Source organism: Amblyraja radiata, chromosome 14, assembly GCF_010909765.2.
Source record: "Amblyraja radiata isolate CabotCenter1 chromosome 14, sAmbRad1.1.pri, whole genome shotgun sequence".
Lineage (NCBI taxonomy): Eukaryota > Metazoa > Chordata > Chondrichthyes > Rajiformes > Rajidae > Amblyraja > Amblyraja radiata.
Genome location: NC_045969.1, coordinates 45,613,454 through 45,638,873, shown reverse-complemented (window position 1 = coordinate 45,638,873; position 25,420 = coordinate 45,613,454). Strand labels below are relative to the sequence as shown.

The window sequence follows — 25,420 nt, the reverse complement described above, 5'->3', positions numbered from 1 at the left end:
AGCCAATGGTGAAGGTTCCATCGTGTGATGTCACAATGCCCAATGCTCAAAGACATCGTTGCCATAGAGAGGGATTACAGAGAAGGTTCACCAGGCTGAGTCCTGTTATGTCAGAACTTTCACCACTTAAAAGTGTAATGCCCCAACGCAAAAGTGTAATGCCTCCCCCCCCCCCCCCCCCCCCCCCCAGTTTTTCAAATAAAAACTGGCTACTCACCCATACAAGCAGCCATTTCGGTAGACATTTCACTTTCCCTTCCAGCTATCCACTCCTCATTACATTTCGTTATGTTTATGTCCATTTTTTTCTTTAAAACATTCTCCTCCCCCCCCCCCCCTCACTCATTTTGTCGCCTCCTGCTGGCCTGCGACCATAACGGCTGCTGGTGCCCGCAGCACAACCTCACGCGACGCCATTTAAAAACGGCCTTTCGGGAACGGCTCTACTTCGAGGACCACGTCTCCCGTGGGGGCTACGGGTAGGCAACGGCTGCGTTGGGGCATTACACTTTTAAGACTCTGTGTGTGGGGATGCTTCGTGTGTGTGATGCCGCCCCGCCACCCCCTCCCCCCCCCCCGTTGCCGAGACGGACCCGACTTCAACGACTTCAATATACGCTATTTTAAGACGGCCAGAACCCGACTTCGACGACCACGTCTCCGCTGGGGGCTACAGGTAGGGGACGGTCTTTATACACTTTTCCAACTCTGTGTGTGGGGGTGGTTAGTGGGGGTGATGCCGCCCCCCCCCCCCAGTGGGGGCTACGGGTAGGGTACGGCTGCGTTGGGGGATCAGACCCAACGGGTTTGCCATTGGTCGTCGTGTTTAAGTGCACGTTTTTAATCAAATCCTTCACCCCCCCCCCCCAATATTTCAAAAATAAACTGGCTTCTCACCCATAGAAGCATCACCAGCCCCAGCCCCTGGTGAACGTTCCATCGTGTGATGTCACAATGCCCTATGCTCACAGATGTCCAATCGGAATGGATCCATTTACATATGCCTTTGCAGGAGCACAAGCACTTGGTGAACGCTCCATTGTGTGATGTCACAATGCCCAATGTTCAAATACATTGTTGCCATAGAGGGAGTACAGAGAAGGTTCACCAGACTAATTCCTGGGTTGTCAGGACTTTCATATGACGAAAGACTGGATAGACTCGGCTTGTACATGCTAGAATTTAGAAGATTGAGGGGGTATCTTATAGAAACTTACAAAATTCTTAAGGGGTTGGACAGGCTAGATGCAGGAAGATTGTTCCAGATGTTGGGGAAGTCCAGAACAAGGGGTCACAGTTTAAGGATAAGAGGTAAATCTTTTAGGACTGAGATGAGAAAAACATTTTTCACACAGAGAGTGGTGAATCTCTGGAATTCACTGGCACAGAAGGTAGTTGAGGCCTGTTCATTGGCTGTATTTAAGAGGGAGTTAGATGTGGTCCTTGTGGCTAAAGGGATCAGGGGGTATGGAGAGAAGGCAGGTACAGGATACTGAGTTGGATGATCAGCCACGATCATATTGAATGGTGGTGCAGGCTCGAAGGGCCGAATGGCCTAATCCTGCACTTAATTTCAATGGTTCTATGTTTCCCTCTCCGCACCCCTCTCCCACCCATCCCTCTCTCACCCACCCCCCTTCCCTCTCTACGCCACCCCCTTCCTCCTACCCCTCTGTCCCTCTTCCATCACTCCCCCTACCCCTCTCCACCTCCCTCCCCACTCTTCCACCTCTCCCCCTTCCCCCTCCACTCTCCCTCCCCACTCTTTCCCCTCTCTCCCCCACCCCTCTCCCCCTCCCTCCCTCCTCCCCTACCTCCCCCTCCACCACATCTCTCTCCCCATCCCCCTCTCTCACCCCCTACCCCGCTCTCCTTTCCCTCCCAAATCTGTCCCATTTCCTCCACCTCCTCTCCCCTCCCTCCCCCCCTCCCCTCCCCCCCCCCCCCCTCCCCCCACCTGTGTGTTTGGGGGTTGGTTAATATGAGTTTGATGCCGCAGCCCCCCCTCCCCCCTCCTGCAAAACGCCGTTGGGGAAACAGACCCAACGGGTCTGCACTTGGTCTAGTTATTCTATAAAACTCTCGCCCCATCCGTCCGACATCCGTCCGACCGACTGCCTGTCTGCCTTTTGATTCGTTGACTTTCTGCCTTTTGATTTGTTGACGGCTGCTCCTTCCTATCAGCTTCCAACACACTTCCAAACAGCTTCCAACACACTTCGAAACAAACTTGCAAGACAGGAACACTCTGAACCTTTCACTGCTGCAGCAGGCAGGGGAGGTGCAATTTGATTTTTTTTTAAATCCACTGCTGAGGGAGGCAGGGGAGTGCTGGAATCTTACATTTGGGAACGGCTTCAGTTCCATTGGATGAATATTGGGTTGGGGGATCACACCATTGGGGGACCAGACCCAACGGTTTATCACTAAATCTTTTTTTGATAAATTAGAAAGGAGAATATCTAAATTTTTATGGGGTAGCAAACCGGCCAGAATTCGAAAGGCGCTACTACAGTCTCCTAAGAGTGACGGCGGTTTGGCACTTCCTGACTTTAGGCGATACTACTGGGCTGCTAACTTGCAAAAAATCCTGTACTGGATTAATGATGATTGCGACCACCTACCGACCTGGGTACACATGGAAAAGGCGAGTTCACATCTCCCGTTGCGGTCTGTCCTATGCTCTCAACTCCCCCTTTCTATAACATCTGCGGGTGCAGGCCCAATTGCGTCCCTCTCGCTCAAGATATGGAGTCAATTTAGGAAAAACTTTGGTTTACAAGGCCCTTCCATCTTGAGCCCACTGCTTAAAAATCACATCTTTAAACCTTCAAGTACAGACTCCGCATTCAAAACCTGGCATAGTAATGGCATCAGTAGTATCAAATACCTATACAAGGATGGCATTTTTTCGTCTTTTGCGGAGCTTTCGTACAACTATAGCCTCCCAAACTCCCACCTTTTTCGTTTTTTCCAGATTAGGAATTTTGTGAAGAAGATATTCCCCCATTTCCCAAATCGTCCCCCTGAAACTCTGACCGATTCCATCCTAGCTCTAGATCCCAACCGGAAGAAATGCATCTCTTTTTTGTACAACTTGTTAGGGTCGGTTATATTGAAACCTTATACCTCATTAAAAGCTGCATGGGAGGGCGAGCTGAATACGAAATTAACAGACCAGCAATGGGACTCTGCCTTGGATTTGATCCATTCTTCCTCCATATATGCCCGTCAAAGTCCACTACACAAACGCAAGATTATCTAGAATATACCCCGCTGTTAAAGACACCTGCAACAGATGCAATCAATCCCCTGCCAACCATAGTCATATGTTTTGGTCTTGCCCTAAGCTAGCAACCTTTTGGAGGAGTGCTTTCGACGTGCTAAGCAGAGCCTATGGCCAGACTATTCCTCCAAACCCACTGTCAGCTATTTTTGGTATTCCCCCCAACACCAACCTCTCTGTTACGTTAAAGCGGGTCCTGGCTTTTACAACCCTGTTAGCCCGGAGACTGATTTTGCTTAACTGGAGACTTACCTGTCCCCCGACACACGCCCGCTGGATCAAGGAGGTGCTCTACAACTTAAGCTTGAAAAACTTAGGTTCTCTCTCAAAGGCTCTACTAAGACATTCCTAGATACATGGAACCCTTTCCTGGAACTTGTTAACTCTCTTAACTTGTTTCCGGACTTGGAAGAGGACTGAGTGCCCTCTATCACAGCTCTGTCTTATTGCAGCTGCTATCCCCTCAACCCCTCCCCCCCCCCCTCCCTCACCACAATTTTTAAAATTTTTTTTAATTTATTTTTTATTTTAATTTTTTAAATTTTTTTAATTATCTTTATTTTTTTTTATTTTTTTTTTTTTTAATCGTATTTGTGTGGATGTGTACGTATGTGAGTGTTGTTTGTCCCCGGGTGGCGAGGGTGGGTAAGGGTAAGGGTTTTGAGGGTCGTTTACATACTGTTGTACAATTATGTCCTGATTATCACTGTCTGTTATCATTGTATGTAAGCAAATTGCTGTTAAATTCAAAATTCAAATAAAAAGATTTAAACTAAAAACACAAATAAATATTTTCATTCTAAACTGGAGGATGAAACAAACATTTGTCAGCTGTAGCATAGCTTTTACGCCATCATTCTCTATAAGACGAAACCAAGTGGCAGCTCAAGTGTCAGCAACACATCAGTCCCAGATGAGCTCAATGCTTGTGATGCTCGCTTCAAATGGGAGAACATTGATGCATCATCTTGGGCCCATGCAGCCATGCAGCCCCCAAATGCATTGTAATTTCAGTTACTGAAGCCAATATCAGAAGATCCTTCATGCGGGTGAACCCTTGGAAAGTTCCAGCCCCATTGATGTACTTGGCTGGGCTCTTGAGTTCTGCATGAACTAACTAGCTGGAGTTTTAGAAGACATCTTCAACCTTTCATTATGTACCCACCTTCTGATGGAAACTTGCTGCCTCTGCACCCTGCACTGGGCCACTTGGACACTAAGACCATATACATCAGGCTGTGGTTCATCAACTACAACTCAATGCTCAACACAATCAACCCCTCCAAACATGTTACCATACTCATGGAACTGATTTTCTGCTCATCCCTATGTAACTTGATCCTTGACTTCCTGATCTGCAGACTACAATCAGAGTACGAATTGGTAACAAAATCTGCTCCTCGATAACCATCAGCAATGGAACACCTGAAGTCTGAAGAAGGGTCCCGCCCCAAAACGTGACCTATCCATGGATGCTGCCTGATCCGCTGTTTTACTCCAGGACTTTGTGTCTTTACATGGTAAACCGGCATCTGCAGTTCCTTATCTCTACATCAATATTAGCTTCATTTGATCAACCATCAGGCTGCTGAATACTACACAACGCCAACCTTAATTATCAACTGTCTTAATTATGAACTGCACTAAAGACTTTGGGGTTTTTTGCATTAATTATACGGTTATTAATTTACTGTATTTTTCTGATTGCTATATTATCTGTACACTTTGCGTTTCAGGCCTATAATGCTTTTGCAAATTAGAATTTCTATGTTCCATTGTTGGTACATATGATGATTAAACACTCTCTTAAACGGCCAACAACTATGCTTATATGGTAGAAAACAAAGCAATTATGTTTGTTACATTTCTGCTGCCTACATAAGAGTATCTAATTGATTCTTTGGGATTAATATATTTTAATTTGCATAAGTGTTTCAGGACAACAAAATAACTTTGGTTGCTTTGTTTTTATTGCATTTGAATTTCTTTACAACATTTCTGAGACATTTCTTTTAAAGCAAGTATTAACAACTGTAGAGCAATTGTTTAATTCATCATACCTGCTGATTAACTTGTGATGCAGAATGAACTAAACTCATTCTTCTGGCTGTATCCCAGAAACTATATTTATTTTTTACAAGACAACGGGTCTTTGTGCTTTTTGTGTGCTTTTCTCTGCATTTGCACTGAGCAAAACATGGTTCAGATTCCAGGAGAATTGTGTTTTGATCACTGGCTCCCTGCAATTACTCATCTGCATTCAACCCTCTTAATTCATAGCAGAATCACAGAAAACTGAGATGGAATTAATGGCTTTAATACAGAGAGAAAACTTATGCATGCAAATCTGAACCCGCGAAAGGCTGTGTAAAAGCATCTTATGTATCATCATTTTTCCTTTTGTGTTGTTCGCGTAAATCCTTATAATAATTTCTTTTAGACCTTTTGTCCAGGGTTGTAATCTGTATAGTATCTTCTTGAAGCATTAATTTCCTGAATACTCCTGACATTTTGTTCTACAGATTGTTGAGACGAAGGTCTATATCTCTTAACTCCCCACACAGTGAACTCTAGATTTCAAGTACGTTGCCATGGGGAATTGCCAAGTTGAGGCCAGGCATTTCCTCTCAAAAGGAAAGAAATATTTGTATTAATGGTGCCTGCTCTTTTTAGATTGAATTCTTGAAGAAGAATTAAACGGGCTCCGTAACAAAATGCAGCAACTTGGGAATTCATCTAAAATTTCCTCACCAAACTTAATTATCTTGAAACTGCATAATATTAACTCTTCAACAATTAACACATTCTGGCCAAATCTTTTGTGAATTATTATGTTAGCTGTTATTTCAATGTTAATTATGTTAACAATTCTTAAGATAAGTGACAAAAGAATTTCGATCCAATGAGTTTTGTATTTATGCTCAACTATTCATACGATCAGATTTCACTGCTTAGTCATGAGCTTGTCGGCAATTGCAGCATCTTTAATTGGATAGTTGGCAGTGGAAATATCAGAAACATTGTCATTCAGGCCACAAATAACAAGAGGCCACCAATGGTTTCTGCATGTCTTGGAGTAGTTATGCAGTAACAACAAGGACAAAACTGTCTTAACAACGACCATGGGAATGCCAAGGCCACTTGATGTGAAGACCCTTGCAGCTATTGTGCATTGTAAATGTGGTACTTCAGTGACAGCAACGATCATCTGCAGCCTGATGTTTGGTTTTGCCTCATTAAAATTATTTTCATCTCTTAAGGTGTTGCATGGGTGGCACAGAGGACTACAGTCTTTGTAGTCACCTCATATTTCCACTGAAGTCCCCAGTATATTTGCATGCTACTTCTGCAACAAACTACAGTCTTGTGTCTGTACTGTGGATTTCCTTTCTTTTCTCTCACGCCTGTCATTTTCCATTCATCTTTCCCTTTGGAATTTTGAACATACAATCAGTATAATCCAGTAAATTATCATTATTGTGCCTGTTTGCTTATGCATTCACATGTCTCTATTAATGACACCATTGTCAGAGCTGCGTATTTTAATTTATAAATTATGTGGAAATGTTATGATTTTTTTTCTATTTGCTCTATACAACAGGACAAAGCATAGGAGATGAATTTTTTTATGAAATGTTGTATGAGACAGAGGAAGTAAGAGCTCATATGGAACCTACAGTTGCAATAAGCTTTGTGAAGAAGGAATGGGACACACAGACTGGCATTGTTATGCTCACCTTCAATGTTGTTTTTGCACCATTCACTCCAGTAAAGTAAGTGAATTTTAAAATTGGCACCGTAGAATAATCATTGCTAATGCAAAATTTGTGAGAAAGATGCGGAAACCAGTGTTTAATAACGTACAAGAGCAATTTGCCTTATTTTTGGTGTTCACTTGTTGACAACTGGTAAATCAACAAAGATATTCAGAAATTTCTGGCTGAGTTGCTATCACGTTAACCTTTAAGGCAGTGATATGCAAAATCAAGTGGAGCAAGATTTCAACGGCAAGCATGCATTGTATCAAAGTGTGGGTGGGAAGATTTTAAATACGTTGCACTTAGATGCGTTAATGGACTGAGAGGGGATGTTGTGGCTTCAATGCTGCATGTATTTCTACATCAACATCATGTTTTCATATGATTCTATTTGTGGATTATATTTCCTTTTTTCAGGTAGAACCCATTTTGACATTTAATTAGGACTTCTTCTGGTCTTTCTCCATGTACTTATCAATAAATCTCTAGATCTATAGATTTGAACAGGCCCTTCAAAGTACATTTTGCATCAATATTGTAGGGCCTTTATGAATATTCCCTCAAGAATAATCTGGGCCTCACCCAATCTCAGGCATTCTGTTTATCAATCATGCCTTACCTTCCCATATTTATCTTGAGTCCAGCTGTTAGCAATGAACATTCTATATTTGAAATTGAATATACATTCTGATGAAGTACCTGAAATTTATAGTTGACCCTTAACTTTCCCTAAGAATATCATTTTATTAATTTGCTAATGAATAAAATAGATGCAGGAGTATTTTCTAGATGAGGATGCATTTCTAGCTTACCTTTGAAGTTAAAGTGTATGTTTCTTCTTGAATATAGCTGGAACTATATTTATAAATTGAATGATAGATTTATTAAAGCCTAAAATAGTGTAAAAAGTCCAAAATAAGTAAACACCTCAAAATTAATTATGATTTGTGACGATTCACAAAATGAACTGGTAATCATTATAATTTTGCCGAAAACCCCCCAATTATATCTAGAGAAGAATTCCCAAAAATATAAACTAGGCCTCAGCCATCCTGAGCCTTCCCTCCCAGCGATCATGAGTGATTGTCTCATATTTACCGTACTATTTACAATAATGTGACAAATTGAGGCAACATTTCTGACTGAATCACAGAGTAGAGCATTGTTGTTTAAAGTCATCACTCTGAGAAAATGGTAACTAAACATGCTACTTCATAATAGCAGAGCCCTCCTGTAGCTCTGCACAGATTGAAACCATCTGTATCAATTACTGTTTTATTAAAAATAAATTATTTGCACAAAGGCAAGTCAAGTATAAATGATTATTGCCCACGTTTACAAATGAAAAAACCTTCCTTATTCTCCAAGATAATCAGTCATGGCCATCTTTTATATTTGATCACACTTAGGAAATAATCAAATTAGTGTTCAGTTACACTTCATTTCAAGGTTATTAATTCTACCAATTCTGTTTTGTGTTATGAATTCACTGTGACCTCTCTCTGCATCATATCCTTATCTGTGATTAGATTGGACAAGATTTCAGGAAGCGTTTTAAGTCTGTGGAATGTGCCTAGAGGCAAACGCTGTGCTTATTCTTATTAACTGACTATTTTTGGTATGGTTTTGGTGTGTCTGAAAAATTAAAAAAAACCTAATCATCACAGTGATGATACCATTGGATTGAGGAAGTGGATCAGTGCCAAATTGCTATTATATATCTATTTTATTGTTTATTCCTGACTGAGTTTAGTGTCCTTTTTATGTCAGAGGTAGTATTTTCCATTCATTAAAACACAGTTAAAATGGCAAAGTATCACAATATTTAAAACATGATTGCATTTCATGTATTGCATTTCTAACCATTTTATAATTTTATTCAGGCAAACAGTGATGCTGAAGGTGCAGTCTGTTACAGGTGGGGTCTGGAAATTCCCATTGCATCTGACTGCCACTGAGCCACAGGTAGACGATATCATCAATATTGAAACAACTGGGCTGAATAAAGAGTCTATTGTTTGCTTTAGGCTTACAAGCCAGACAAGGTATTGTAATAAATTCTGATTACTTGCATTACTCTTTAATTGTGATAAATATATGAAACAAGTTCATTTCTGAGTATACGATCGGTTAGATTTTGCTTTCAGTCGTGACTGAACATCAATAGGTTTTATTGTATAAACATTTGCCTGTAGACATTCTATGGATTTTGTCCTGGAGCTGTGCATGATCAGAGAACCATTTCTGTACATTATCCCCCTTGGGGAATGAAACTTACATGAATAGGGAAAGCTACAGCTTTTCTCCACAACCAATTGAGTTGCAAAATCATTATTGATTAGAATAGAAATAAATGTCAGTTGTCAAAAATATCAAAATACTGGAAATATTCATCTGGCCAAATAGAATCAATGGAAGAGAATAATTAAGTTCCTAATGCTTTTAATGGACAAAACCTGTAACCCCGAGGCCTTGAAGATACAGTGTTCAAGAAGGAACTGCAGATGCTGGAAGATCGAAGGTACACAAAATTGCTGGAGAAACTCAGCGGGTGCAGCAGCATAGTATTGCTGTCCTTGCTGTCTCCTCCCCTTCCTTAACCCTCTAGCTGTCTCCTCCCACCCTCCCACCCGCCCGCCCTCGGGCTCCTCCTTTTCCTTCCTTCTCCCCCCCACCCCCCATCAGTCTGAAGAAGGGTTTCGGCCCGAAACGTCGCCTATTTCCTTCGCTCCATAGATGCTGCTGCACCCGCTGAGTTTCTCCAGCAATTTTGTGTACCTTGAAGATACAGTGTCCTCCACAAAGACCCATCATTTATTTATTTGCCTCTGTACTCCACAATTTGAGATTTGTAATATAAAAAATCACATATGGTTAAAGGTGCACATTGTCAGATTTTAATAAAGGCCATTTTTATACATTTTCGTTTCACCATGTAGAAATTACAGCAGTGTTTATACATAGTCCCCCCATGAAATTTTGTTCAGACCGTAAGGTCTGAATGACAATAAAGGAATTCAATTCAATTCAATTCAATTTCAGGGCACCATAACATTTGGGACACAGCAATGTTATGTAAATGAAAGTAGTCATGTTTAGTATTTTGTTGCATATCCTTTGCATGCAATGACTGCTTGAAGTCTGCGGTGCATGGACATCACCAGCAGTTGGGTGTCTTCTCTGGTGATGCTCTGCCAGGCCTGTATTACAGCCATCTTTAGCTAATGTTTGTTTTGGGGGCTAGTCCCCTTCAGTTTTCTCTTCAGCATATAAAAGGCATGCTCAATTGGGTTCAGGTCAGGTGATTGACTTGGACACTCAAGAATTGACCATTTTATAGCTTTGAAAAACTCCTTTGTTGATTTAGCAGTATGTTTGGGATCATCGTCTTGCTGTAGAATGAAGTTTTGAGGCATTTGTTGAACTTGAGCAGATAGGATGTGTCTATACACTTCAGAATTCATTATGCTACTACCATCAGCAGCAGATAAGTGAGCCAGTACCTTCATCAGCCATACAGGCCATAACATCCCCACCACCATGTTTCACAGATAAGGTGGTATGCTTTGGATCTTGGGCAGTTCCTTCTCTCCTTCATACTTTGCTCTTGCCATCACACTGATATGTTAATCTGTGTCTCATCTGTCCACAAGACCTTTTTCCAGAACTGTGATTGCTCTTTTAAGTACTTCTTCGCAAATTGTAACCTGGCCATCCTATATTTGCGGCTAACCAGTGGTTTGCATCTTGCAGTGTAGCCTCTGTATTTCTGTTCATGAAGTCTTCTGCGGACAGTGGTCATTGACAAATCCACACCTGACTCCTAAAATGTGTTTCTGATCTGTCGGACATGTGTTTGGGAGGTTTTCTTTATTATAAAGAGAATTTTCTGTCATCAGCTGTGAAGGTCTTCCTTGGCCTGCCAGTCCCTTTACGATTTATAAGCTCACCAGTGCTCTCTTTCTTCTTTATGATGTTCCAAACAGTTGATTTTGGTAATCCTAAGGTTTAGCTAATGACTCTAACAGTTTTATTCTTGTTTCTCAGTCTCATAATGGCTGCTTTGACTTTCATTGGCACAACTTTGGTCCTCATGTGGATAAACAGCAATAAAAGTTTCCAAAGGTGATGGAAAGACTGGAGGGGGTGGGAGATTGCAACCATCACGTGGTCCGCCCTGTTTCGACAAATGCAATCAACCCGTTGTGCACAATCAAATAAGATCAAATAGAACAAGTTGTCCTACAACTTTAGGCTGTGTACGCCATATGCAAGATGAAGAAGAAGAAAGACTGGAGGAAAGACTAGGTGCTGAGAGCTCTCTTATACCTGCAATTAAATGCACCTGAGCAATTACAAACGCCTGTGAAGCCATGTGACCCAAACATTATGGTGCCCTGAAATGGGGGGGACTGTATCATTGCTTCCACGCCTCAAAAAATAATTCCTGAAATAGAATTCCAAATTACCTGGAATTTGATGGTATTTCCCACCCAGGTAAGCCTTCCCCAACTGCGCATGTGCGACTGCCACCCCAACTGCGCACAAGTGGATTCCGGGCCCACTGCGCATGCGTGGGGAGATGGCGTCCCTACCGCGTCACCGGCGTCATTTTCAATTGTGACGTGGCTGATGGGCCTCCCCCAACTGCGCAGGTGCGGATGGTCGTAACTGTACAGGCACACACTTTTTTTCCGCTAATCATCCCGCGGGCCTGATTGGGCCCTTTGACGTTTCCCCATGCGTGCGCAGTGGGCCCAGTTTCCGCACGTGCGCAGTTGGGGCAGCAGTCGCACATGCGCAGTTCTGGAAGGCTTACCGGGCTGGGAAATTTCCAGAAATTTCCTGAAATTATTTAATTTCCCTAAAATTACCCGAAGACAACCAGAATTTCCTGAATTTCGGGTAATTTCCTTCAAAGTGGAAACACTGCTATGTATAAACACAGCTGTAATTTCTACATGGTGAAACCAAAATGTGTAAAAATACCCTTTAATAAAATCTGACAACTTGCACTTTGACCACGTGTGATTTTTCTTCTATTATAAATCTCAAATTGTGGAGTACCGAGGCAAATAAATAAATGATGGGTCTTTGGCCCAAATATTATGGAGGGCACTGTAAATGTTGATGTACTCATCTGGTTGATAGTAAGCTAATGAAGAGATAGTAAGAGAAAGAAAAGGAATAGAGGAAAATATAAAAGCTGTGAAATGAAGTCGGAGGTGTGGGAAACGCCCAGCAGATCAGACAATGTCTGTGCAGAGAAAAAAAGGGTCAATACTTTAGATCAGGGGTCTCCAAACTATGGCTGGCAGTGGCCACATCCAGTCTGCCACGAGATTTTATCCGGCCCGCAGCTAGCTCTTAACTCGTTCCGTGTGGCGGGCTATTTCGCGGTTCTGGGGTAGATTTAGAGATACAGCGCGGAAACAGGCCCTTCGGTCCATCAAAGCGATGCCCGTACGCACTAGCACTATCCTACACACACTCGGGACGAATTCAATTAACCTGCAAACGTGGAGTGCAGGAGTAAACCAGAGAACCCGGAGAAAACCTTCGCAGGTACAAACTTAGTACAGACAGCACCCGTAGTCTGGATGGAACCTGGGTATCTGGCGCTGTAAGGCAGCGACTCTACCGCTGCTCCTGTTTTGCAAATGCAAGTTGTGCCGGGTGGTCTCGTGGGGTGGAGAGTTGAGCGAGGTGGGTGGTGAAGGTGGTGGGATTTTTGAAATTGTTGCTTCGAAGTAGTTTTTGACTTCATTTTCTTTAACTTTTAGGAATCCCATACCATTCACAGCACTATTCCTACCTTGTAGTGATCCGGAATTTGTGGTATCACCTCAAACTGGAGAATTGCTTCCGCTTGGCACAACTGGGACTCTAATTACTATTGGATTCATCCCACGAATGTACAGCAAGAAATACAAAGCAAGACTGCTCATCCAGGTGAATATATTAGACAGAAAATGTACATGTTTTAATTTTGCTGATCCAATATAGAGTCCATTGCCCTTAGACATTTAGAGCAATTAACTTACCAACCCCCATTTCCCAATAACATACAGGTTGGTAGGTTAATTGGCCACTGTAAATTGCCCCATGTATGTGGATGAGTGATAAAATCTGGGAAGAATTAATAAGAACATGGGAGAATTAAAACAAGAAGTGATCAATGTAGGATTAGTATATAAGGATGGCTGATGGTTTGACCTGGTTTGCCAAATGGCCTGTTTCCATGCTAGACGCCTCTATCATGGCCACCCAGCCGTTTAAGGGAAGGAGACACTCATGAATATGCAAACTCAAAATCTCACCTCATTTTAAAGGAAACATATCAGGCTGGATCGTGGTTGGTGTGGACTGCTGCCCACATTTAAACCCCATGCTTTTCCTGCATTTGCAACTACCTTTAACAACTAAGTTGCAGCCAAAGCATGGGGCAGGTCAGGACGTGATGGGTGACGAGGCCTAGTGATTGATCTTGAGGTACACCCATGAAATGCTTTGAAGGCATTTTGACAGCTTGCTTTTATCAATAGCGTTTGATCTATTTTTAAAAGTCCCTGATAATTCGACAGATTTACACAATCAAAAAATAAACAACTTAATGCGCTTAAAAGTAACTTAAACTACAGAAGATTAATTTAAAATTTGAAAAAGCTATAATAAAATAATACGTTGAATAAACAAACCAGTTAACTTTCTGATCAATTTTAGCAACCCTGTTCAAAGAATAGGATTTTACTGTGGCAATGTGAAGCAGAGGAACTAGCTGCACAGTGCACCCAGCTTCTCAGCCCAGGACATTAATGCTGTACTGCTGGATCATTGGTAGTAAAGCAGGAGGTCAGCGACATGCTCACCAATATAGAGGTCATCAGCTGCATTTCTCTGAGGGATCAACAACAAAACAGTCTTGGCCCGAAACGTCACCTATTCCTTCGCTCCATAGACGCTGCCTCACCCGCTGAGTTTCTCCAGCATTTTTGTCTACCTTCGATTTTTCTGGCATCTGCAGTTCCTACTTAAACAACTAAACGGAAGTACCTTTCAACCCATATTGCACAAATTCAACACACATTGGTCTAGATCAGTGGTTCCCAATGTGGGGCGTACGCCCCACAGGGGGGCAATTTGTTTTTTAAGGGGGGCATCAGGTAAACATATGTAGTTTACGTTTCAGATGTTATTTTGAGTAAATTCCATTTTGTGAGAATTATTTCTTTGTCTGCTCGTGCTAAAATATGGGGGGGGGGCATCAGGATTTTAGAGGTGATTAGGTGGGGCATGGCCAAAAAAAGGTTGGGAACCACTGGTCTAGATACTGGAACCTGCTATCCAACAGTACATTGGTAGTACCTTCATCAGTGTCATCACCTTTGTCACAGAGTCTGCAATGGTTCAAAACACTTACACCCAACCATCTTTACATAAGTAAATAGAGTTCAATGTTAAATACATGTGAATTAAAATAGTCCCTAACTAAAAGTGCCAAAGATAGCACAATAAGAATGACTAAGTTTGATTTAAATTCCCTTTTACCAATATATAAGTATGATTGTTATTATCTGTACATAACAAACTCTGATCTTGTTATCTTCCGGTTTGGCGGTCTTTCTATTTGCGCAAAAACGATTCGCAATAGCGCTACGATTTTTGCCAGTTCAATCACCATTCTCCTGTGCTGTGAGTGCGCCAAGTTTCGTTCCGATCGGTTGAATGTCGTAAAAGTTAGCGAGGTTTAAAAATCTTAAAAACCGCGCGTGCGCAGATCGATCTCTTCTCCTGCCAGTCGGCACCGCGTGGATTAGTCCCTTCCCCTGTCACAGCCCAGGACGGTCTGCCTCTTCCTACGCCATCACGTCTTTACTGGAGCTGAGGGTGGCAGGCGGAGATTTCCAGCCATACTTTCGGAGGGACCCGAAGCAGCCCCGCCCTGCCCCGCCCCAAGCAGCAGCCTGGCCCCAAGCAGCAGCCCTGCCCCAAGCAGCAGCCCAGTGTGGGAGACCCAGCCCAGCCCAGAGTCGGAGATGACGCCAAACGGAAAGTGGAGACTCTGATCCCGGCGGAGGAGAATGACCAGCGACCAGCACCCGCTGTGAGTCCCCATCGCACCTCCAATTCCAGCCACTACCCCTCTGGTCCCTACGCTGGCTCCTCCCCCTCCCCCGTGATGCCCCCCTCTCCCCCATGGCTCTTCCCCGCCTTTTCTCCGAGGTCAATTCCCCCCGACCACACACCCCTCTCCCCCCACAACTTTCCCCCGCCCACACACCCCTCCCCCTCAAGCCCCCCTGCCCACACCCCCCCGCCCACACACACCCCCCACACACCCACGCACACACACACCCCGCTCACACACACCCACACACACACCCCGCACACACACCCGCCCACACACACCCGCACACACACACCCCCCACACACCCCCCCCACACACCCGCCCACACACCCTGCCGCCCAAACACCCCCCCGCCTAACGCCTACAACCCCCCCACAACCCCCCCCCCAACACCACACCCCACAACCCCCCCCCCCCCCCCCCCAATGAACACCCACCCCCCCCCCACCACAGACAGCCACCCCCCTAAACCCCCCCACACAACCCCCCTCCCCCACAACACCCCCTCCCCCACAACCCCCCTCCCCCACAGTAGTGACAAAGTTAAACAACTACTTGTCTCTGCAGAACCAAGTCTAATAGGCCAGTACTGTTAGTCATTGAATGGTTTGCTGACATAAATCCCATGTTTAATACTATAATATGTGTATAGTCTTTCAAAAGCCAGTTCTGCCTGAAATTCATAGTAGGATGGAGAATGTCAGGAAGTGGGAATTTGTCTCTGTTGCTCTTTCTTTATTACTTCAACTGCTGCAACAACTTTCAAAGTTGTGCCTGGAGGAAATCCTAGTGCTTTAGAACAATGTAGATTGGAGGCAAGATTCATAATTTTCCAAAACCTTTTAAAACTCACAGGCAAGCCCAAGGTTCCCTGGACTAGCTTTCAAACAACACTTCAGAAATGTGTTCTTTGCTGATCACCATGCAGTCTTCTGACGCAAAACTTCCTCACTTCTGGTAACCTCAGCTACTACAGAAACAGTATGAGCATCTGTCTTCATACCACCAGTGAATTATATTTTCCTCTATTTACCTTTCCTAATGCTGCTGTTTACTGGATCCTGTATGGCATTGTTGGACCACAGAAAATTCAGGAGTGTTTTGTTTAAGTTTTTTAGACATTTGAAAAGAATTTAATGAGGTCAATTGAAAAGGAGATAAACTTATCTAACAACACACGTTAGGTGCAGGGATAGGCCATGGGATAGGGATGCAGAAATCAAGAATAGGGATTCAGGGATCAAACTTGTCAGTCATTTGATAAGATCATGGCTGACCTGATTATATCCTTAACTCTCCATTCCAGTCTTCCCAGAGGTAACCTTTGCCTCTTAGTTATCAAGCACCTATCTATACCTTTTTAAAATAATTAACGACTCTGCTTCAAATTCCCTTTGAGCAAAAGAGTTCTAATGACTCGAGCACTTCTGGAGGGATAAACTTCCCTCAATGGACAATCTCTCTCTCTCTCTGCCTCTCTCTCTCTGCCTCTCTCTCTCTGTCTGCCTCCCTCTCTCTCTCTATCTCTCCCCTCTCTCCCTGCCTCTCTGCCTCTCTCTCTCTCTGCCCTCTCCTCTCCCTCTCTCTCTTTGCCCTCTCTCTGCCTCTTTCTTTGCCTCTCTCTCTTTCTCTCTCTCTCTCTCTCTCTCTCTCTCTCTCTCTCTCTCCCCCTCTCCCCCTCTCCCCCCTCCTCTCTCTCCTCTCTCTGACATTTCTTTATTTTTTCCTATGGCCCGCAAAATTGTGCCAAATATATAATGTGGCCTTCATGCTGAAAAGATTGGAGGCCCCTGGTCTATATGAAAGAGAGTCTGGATAACAGCAATAGAAAGTAAACATGAATGAATTGGCAAGATGTTTTGAGCAGCGTCTGTTAGAAGCTGCCTGCACTTGATTTATACCCCTCCATTTCCTGAATGCTTATGTGTCTGTCTAAAAGCTACTTAAGCACCATAATATAGATCTTCTTCCACCACCATTCAGCAGTGTATTCTGAGCATCTACCACGCTCAATTTGCCTCACCGATCTCCTCCAAGCCTCCCACTTATCTTCAAGCTATGCCCTCTATGATTTGACACTTCCAACCTGGGGAAAAAAAATCTGACTATCTGCCTGATCTATGCCTCTCATAATTTCACAAACTTTCTTCAGGTCTCCCCTCAGTCTCTGGTTCTCCAGAGAAAAGATTCCAAGTTTATCCTTCTTCTAATTAATACTTTCTAATCCAGGCAACACCCTGGCAAATCTCATCTTCACCTTATTCAAAGCCTCCACACCCTCCCAGTAGTGTTGGAGCCAGAACTGCACACAATACTCCAATTATGGCCTAACCAAGTTTTTTATGTAGTTGCAACATGACGTCCTCACTTTTATACTCAATGCTGCTTGATGAAACATCATAATAAAATGGGATAAATGATAAAAGGGTCGCAAAATACATAAATAATGCACAGTTGTAATATTAAGATATTTTGTTCATAATGAAAATAATTCTGCACATATGGGATTGGACCATGCAATCTGTCAGATCTAACTTTGATGACATGAAGTGAAGAGTTGGTTTGCTGAACAGGTTACATACTCATTTTTAGCAGAGAAGTATTTTAGTTTTGAAAGGAGAATTCAAAAAACAATTAAGCTCTGCGGGGTGTTTTGGCTATGTCTTTTTTCTCATTGAATGAAAAGGAAGTTTCGTCCTTTTTGTTTCTGAGGGTTGCTAAGGCAGCTCAAAGAAATGTGAAAATGTTTGATGTCTAATTTTTTTCCTGCAGCATTGTACAAGTAAAACTAATTTGAAAAGACTCAATGCATTTGTAACATTTAATTGCTTTGGTTGTGTTCTATTTATAAAAGAGGTAGTTTAAAGGATAACAAAGGAGGGTTTATTGTGGGAGGCAGTATTAAACTTGAAAATTGGCTTTGGTTTAAGCTTTTGGACGATATTGTTGAAAATAAAATAGAAGTCGAGTTTACTCTGGCCCTTGACGATAACCATCTGATCAGATGCATTTTTCCAGCATTATTCCTAAAATGGTAGCTTTGTTGTCCTTTATCATCATGAACGGAATAAATACTCACAGTTCTCATTTTGTGTTCCTCATGAGATTGAAGGAATGTTTCAAGAAAGGACAAGAGCCTGGAAATTCGATTGCATAATGCATGTTTCATTCAATGGCATGAAATCTAATGATTAACACTTTGTGACATCCCACGTACTTCCACATTTCAGGGCTCCCTACCTTGATGCAACTTTCATTGATGCCATTCCCTGTGCAATACTCCTTTCGAAATATCACTGAGGATCTTGGCCTGGAGGCACTCATCATTGGAGTTGCCCAGTGAAATCTGGATACCTGCTAGATATGTCACTTCTTCATTCCCCCCATTGGCCTGTACAAGTACTCCCCTGATTTCCATCCCTCAATCAGCACCCATCCCTCTGATCCCACAATCCCTCCAAATGAAAGCCGTGATCCTCACTCACTCCCTATACTTCTTGGCCCTCCACACACCTATTTAATACCATCATCCCCAGCAGAATGGTGGACAAACTGTCTGATCTGGGTGTTAATGCAAACACATGCGGATGGATTAAGGACTTTTTAACAGACCGCCCACAGACTGTCAGGATGGGGTCCAATTACTCCCCAGTCCTGACGCTCAGCACAGGAGCGCCACAAGGTTGTGTGCTGAGTCCCATCTTGTATACAATATACACTTATGACTGTACACCAACACACAGTACAAACAGGATCATCAAGTTTGCGGACGACACGACTGTGGTGGGACTGATAAACAACAACGACGAGTCTGCCTACAGAGATGAAGTCCAAAAACTGACTGTCTGGTGTACCAAAAACAACCTGATACTCAACCCATCAAAGACAAAAGAACTGGTCGTTGACTTCAGGAGGAAGAGGAGAGAGGAACCTGCTTCTTTATACATCAAAGGAGACATGGTGGAGAGAGTCACTGGCTTTAAGTTCCTGGGAATAAACATCTCCCAGGACCTCAAATGGCAAATGAACACCGTCACTCTCGTGAAGAAGTCACAGCAGCGGCTGTATTTCCTGAGGTCTCTGCGGAGAGCAAACGTCTCACAGCCGCTGCTGCTGTCCTTCTACCGATGCGCCGTGGAAAGTATCCTCTCCTATGGCATCCTGGTGTGGTTTGCTAGCTGCACTGTGGCTGAGAGAAGGGCGCTGCAGAGAGTTATAAAAACTGCACAGAGCATTACAAACGCTCAACTGCCCTCCTTGGATGATATATATAGGGCCCGATGCTTGCGCCGGGCCACAAACATCAAGCAGGACACATCCCACCCTGCCAACCACCTTTTCACTCTGCTACCCTCTGGGAGGCGATTCAGGTCTCTGAAGGCTAAAAAATAGTTTTACCCATGTGCGATAAAAGAGCTTAATTCTAACAGAGAACACTGGGGAAGCAAAATGTAATTCCAAGAAATGCAACATTCTTTTAAAATTCTTTTTAAATACTTATTTATTATTTTTACTAATAAGTGTACATATGTGTCAATGGTTGTCGTGTTTGTATTTTTTAACCGGAGGAGATGCAATGGAATTTCGTTGCACAGTATTGTGTAATGACAATAAACATATTCATTCATTCATTCATAATGCTGATCCCCAATCCAATCCCAATATCTCTTCCACCAAAAGTGAGCCTTCCCTCAGCGACTCCCTGAATGAATACTTTTTTGTCACTTGTGATGAGTCACAGTAAAATTCTTTGTTTTGTATACCCAAGGTATGCAAAGAGTCGCCACCTAAATGGTGCCGACAAAGTTACAAAGTAACCCAGGCCAGGTCCTCCTTTGTTCCGCCCCCTCCCTAGCTCCCTACACCAAGTGATGGCCATTGCTCAATTCTAGCCTTTCCTTACAAAGTAGTAACAAGCTATAAATTTTTTGGCTATTAGAGTTTACAATGCTCAGCCTTGGGTGCATCTGGTTTATAGCTGTAAGCCAACAAGTAAATTGTTATTGCTGCCCTGCTGATGTGCCCTGTTTGCACATCCTAATCGGTGCAAATGTATATAAAACATAGAACAGTATAGTGCAGTAACAAGTCCTAGGGCCCAGCGATGTTTCTGCAGACGGTGATGCTAATTTAAACTGCACATCTACCTGCACATTGTATATATCTTTCTATTCGCTGCCAGTCCATGTGCCTGTCTAAATGCCTCTTAAATACCACTATCGTTTGTACTTCCCTCACTTAGGTTTCAGACACCTAAATCTGTGTAACAAAATTGCCCCATTGATCTCCTTTTCCCACTCTTACCTAAACATTGTGCTGTCTAGAATTTAATAACGTTTGGACGAAAATGTTTAAAAGTGAAATAGTTCGTATTCAAAATGTCATAGCTTTGCAGTTCTGCCTCTCCCTTCAAGACTTGTAAACATTATTCCATCATTATCTTTTTTGACATTATGTATTACTTCTAAAGGCAGTGCCAGAGTAAAGCCTAGGTAAAGCCCAAGTTGACGGTCCTATGCTCATCATTTATTCTGTTATACACAGAACAGAATTATATTATTGCTGGATTTGTTGTCTCCCTTCGCATTGCAGGACAGATAACAGATTGCATGTGCTTTCAACTTGCAATCTAAATGCAATTTTCAGTTTGTGTCATAATTTTTTGGTCACCTTTTGTTATCAATACCCAGGGAAGACATATGCAAAGCAACTGGTTATGTAAAGTTCAGTTGCTTTTCTCATTTGCAGATACAAAAAAAACAGTGCTGTTTCCTTCAAAGTCAGTTTACACTTACTGCTGAGCTTTGCTGCTAGTGGCTTTCGTGTAGTCAACTTAATGAGTTTGATTTTGACACCTCCTAATTCAGCAATGTAAGTTCATTAAATTGACAGTAATGAAATGTAAAATGTTTCAGTAATCTAACACTTCCTTTTTCATAGAAACATTAACAATCCAGAGTATAACTGCACTTTTTATAGAAACTCTTTCCCCTCAAGTTTAATGATAGGAATGTCAAAGTTTATGACGTGCAGGTATATGTTCTTCATTTCAACAAATCATGTAACATGAACATTTGTTTTTTAAAACGGTATGGCTAAGTCTAAATATTAGTGTGTAATCACATCAGTGTGGATTATATTATGTTTGTGACAGAAGTGTAATAAAACACTTGAAATGTTTGGATGAATACTCCATACTCTGGAGTACCCAAACTCCAGAGCAAGAGATCAGTAATATATCAGGATTTTTATTCCTACTGCATTCACACATCTGCCTGTGATTTACAACTTCAGCCCTATATCTTGCCTTAGCCGAAGCTGGGTTGTGAATACTGTCCAAGTACTTAATGCAACCTCCTCTGAACCCAATTGTGCCTTATTTGCAAAACTTTCATGAATGCCACGAGATTCAGCATTCACACCAAACAGAAAGAGGAAAGTTGGCTGTTGCTGCTTTTCTCAAAAACAAGTACACGCAAATCTAGATGTATTTTGACCATCAGCCCTGTAATTCAGTTGGCAACAGTCTGAAGAAGGAAAGTGCCATGGAATTCTATTCATCCCCACCAATGAACCTCCAAAATAAATATTTAAGTAGTATATGCATGAAATTCAAGTTCATGGCACTTCCCATTTATCCCCAGTTCTATGCAAATAGAAGTCAATTATTTTTGGAATGAAGAGTAATTACAAATATTCTGGTCAAAATGTGTCATTTGCTAGAGCATTTACATGTGCTTTGACCAGTAACATATACTCCCCAGAAATACAGCATAATTAATCCTCATGCAACACCAGTTTAGCGCAGAAATTGATTGACTTTGGTCCAGCACATAGATGTTATTGGTCTGTCCCAACTCAAGCAGGTTTCCATAACATAGCTTCCTTTGCAGTAGTGCCAGTGAAAGCGCCACTTACACTGAAAGTTCAGACTTAGCCAGTTTGCTGAAGAGCTGATTGGAGGCCAGCTGTTCATTCTAGTAACTGGGCCTACAAGGCATACCAGAACTTCCACAGAGCCCTTTGCCATTTCATATCTTGGAAACATCGTAAGTTAACTTAATATTGCATTGACTACTCTGACTGAATTGAAGCTTCAGGCCCAATTATGCAGATGCCGCATGCAAGTGGAGGGAGATAGTGCGGAGTGCTCATGTCCAAAGAACATATCCTCTCTGCATCTAAAGAGAAACATTTTCATATCCCAATCTCACCAAGTTAAAATATCTGTGATATTTTTTCAGTAATTGTAAAGGAAATATGTCACATTCTGTAGCTAGTCCATGAGTTACTCTCCTGTATCCAAGATCACCATCACAATAAACATCCTAACCTTAATGATCTGCACCATATCTGAGTTTTCTTTTAACTGCAGTAACAGGGAGGTAATGGATGTTCTCTATTCCAGATAAAGCAGGCTTCTGCTATTACTGAGGCTAAACACGAATGTGCACTTGCCAGCATTGCAGGTTCCCCAAAGTACAGCTAACAATAAGTCGTGTGGATATGGCACCAGGCTACTTTTCAAAATTCACGGAGGGAAATCCAAATGGTCGGTACTAGGTATCCAGAAAGCTCACGTGATTTTTGCATTCTTTGGGTGTCCACTTTGCCAACCATTGTTCATAGTCACAGACCTTTATTACAGCATAATTTCAGGCTTTTTGGCCACAGTCATCATTGCTAACCAAGTTTGTTCTACTTGTCTTTGCTTGGGCCATTTCATTCCAAACCTCTCCAATCCATGTACCGATCCAAATGTCTTTTAAATTTTCTCACCTCTACTACCTCCTCTGAAAGCTCGTTCCATTTTAGCACCACTCTCTGTGAAAAAGTTACCTCTCAGGTCCCTGTTAAACCTTTCACCTCTCACCTTGAAACCTCCTCTTCTGTGATGTGAACTATCATCAAGCAATCATGTCTATCAGGTCTGTAGTATATGATGATTGCATCTAAGGGGATTGCTAGCTCTCACTCTTCTTGCAAGCCACCAATTCCAGCTGGATGTCACTACAATGAAAGCCTCAGCACCATGAAGACTCCTGTAATGTTATCTGTCTACTCAAAAGGAGATTCCACTCCGTATGCCCACCCAGCATTAAACTGCTGTGTACACCAAACAGGTCTTTGCACTCAGTCAACGTCTGCTGCACAACAAAATCACTTTGGCCAAGTAATCAGAAAAAATGTAATATCTTATGACTATCATTAACACACCACTCCATGGTTTCATCACAATCATGACACATACAACAGTGTGGTGCTAATTGATCTTCCACAACACTTTGGCCATTTATTGTCAGCAGACAATGGAGATCATCATGGACTGTTCTTGAAGCTCAAACCACCGTATAGTTGTCAGTCATGGTGAGTATTACCATGCACAGATGCCAAAAAGATTCATGAAAGATGGAACCAACCAACTAAGTCTTACCCTCAACAGTTTTTTGGTCGAAAAATATATATGACCATATCAATTAGAAGCAGGAAAAGGTAATTTGCCTTCTTGTGTTTGCTCTGCCATTGAATAAGATTATGGCTGACCTGATTGTAACTTCAACTCCACATTGTTGTCTATGTGCAAACCCTTTTGCTCTCTCATAAGGAATCTGTCTACTCTCTACTACACTTTGAGGAAGAGAGTTCCTGAAACAAAGCCTCTGTCTTAAATGGTGGATCCCTTAATTTTATACAGTGATCTTTATCTTCAGATTCTATCACAAGAGGAAACACCCTCTTTATGTTCATTCAGGATTCCTCAGGTTCTTGTATGTTAGAATCAAACGCTCTTTCACTCTTCCAAACAGGAGCAGATACATGCCCAGTATCTAATTTTTTTTTTTTCACAAGAAACCTGCCCTTACCAAATAATTGTCCAGTAATTGTCACTAAATTGTTTCCAATGCATCACTATCCTTTGCTACAGAAGGAGACCAATACAATGCTCAGTACTCAAGATCTGATCTAACCAATGCCCTTTGCAACTGGAGAAAATGATCATACAGCTATTATTGATGACTAACAACATCCATGCTTATGGAAATTAAATGAGCATCGCCTCATGAGATTCAAGGGTAATTTACCACTACAATCAATTGTGTTAATGTATCAGTTCTGTAGCCTGTTTTTTATACAGTCGAGTGAATTTGCAAGTTTACTGTGAATAAAATGGATCATGAGATTACTTTAAAACTGGTTATTCAAGTTAATATCACCTATAAACATAATGTACAAAGGATGATCCTGGTAAAATGTACACTCTCACTGCTAAATACCATTTAAAATTAAGCAGTTGGTTTGGAAGACAAATATGGTCTGCAATTTGATATTCTCATTAGTACTGAGCATCCTTCAGATTCATTGAGCTCCACAATGTAGTGCAAGAACAAAAACTAACTTGTTCAATTTCAATCACAGCATAAATCATCACACGGAGTCATAGAATTATACAAGGAGAAAATTGGCCCATCGGCCTAACTCGTCCATGCTAACTAAGTTACCTACCTGCGCTAGTCCCATTTGCCTGCTTTTGTTCCATATCTCTCTCAATCTTTCCTATCCATGTAGCTGTGTAAATATCTTCTGAACAGTACAATTATACCCGTCTGTACCACTTAATCTGGCAGCATATTCTATATACCCACTGCCTATTGTGTGAAAAATGTGCCCCTCAGATACCCTTTAAATCTTTCCACCTTCAACCTATGCCCCCTAGTTAGAGGGAAAGATAGATTAGTCATGATTGAATGGCGGAGTAGACTTGATGGGCCGATAACCAAGTCTGCTCCTATAAATCTGCTCCTATAACTCCTCGGTTGAGAAACTGCAGGTTTCCATATCTACAAAGGGCATTAAAATTCAGGTTCCCTTCACTCTGAAACCTAGCAAATGGCTGTCCTTGCAAAGTCTGCTTGAGATTCAGACATTGCTGCTCAGAAAATTCCTGCTGAAAAAGCCAGACATGTTGTTGCAATATAGTTACTGCATGTGATATGGAAACTGGGTTACATTCTTTAAAATGGCATAATGGTTAATGGTGTGTTAGGTATATGTATCCCATTTGAGTTTTGACATTGAGTTCATTGTGCTACTTTGCTTCTCCTACCACGGCCTTCAGTCCACCCCCAGAATTACTGCCTGTGGTCCATACTAGCATGTACCTACCACAGGTCCAATAAGATGGAGCAAACACATCGGGTTCACATAAATCTGTGTGTGAGAGCATTTTGCACAGTATTCCAGGTGGG

General features: G+C 42.3%; 1 protein-coding gene across 1 annotated transcript in view; it reads left to right on the top strand.

The window, feature by feature from the left end:
- cfap47 (cilia and flagella associated protein 47) overlaps positions 1 to 25,420 on the top strand; it is a 433,070-nt gene that overhangs the window by 389,973 nt on the left and 17,677 nt on the right. Inside the window, exons 60-62 of the mRNA XM_033032292.1 lie at positions 6,888 to 7,059; positions 8,928 to 9,089; positions 12,828 to 12,996. Coding sequence (XP_032888183.1) covers positions 6,888 to 7,059; positions 8,928 to 9,089; positions 12,828 to 12,996 — 503 coding nt within the window. The remainder of the gene's footprint in view (positions 1 to 6,887; positions 7,060 to 8,927; positions 9,090 to 12,827; positions 12,997 to 25,420) is intronic.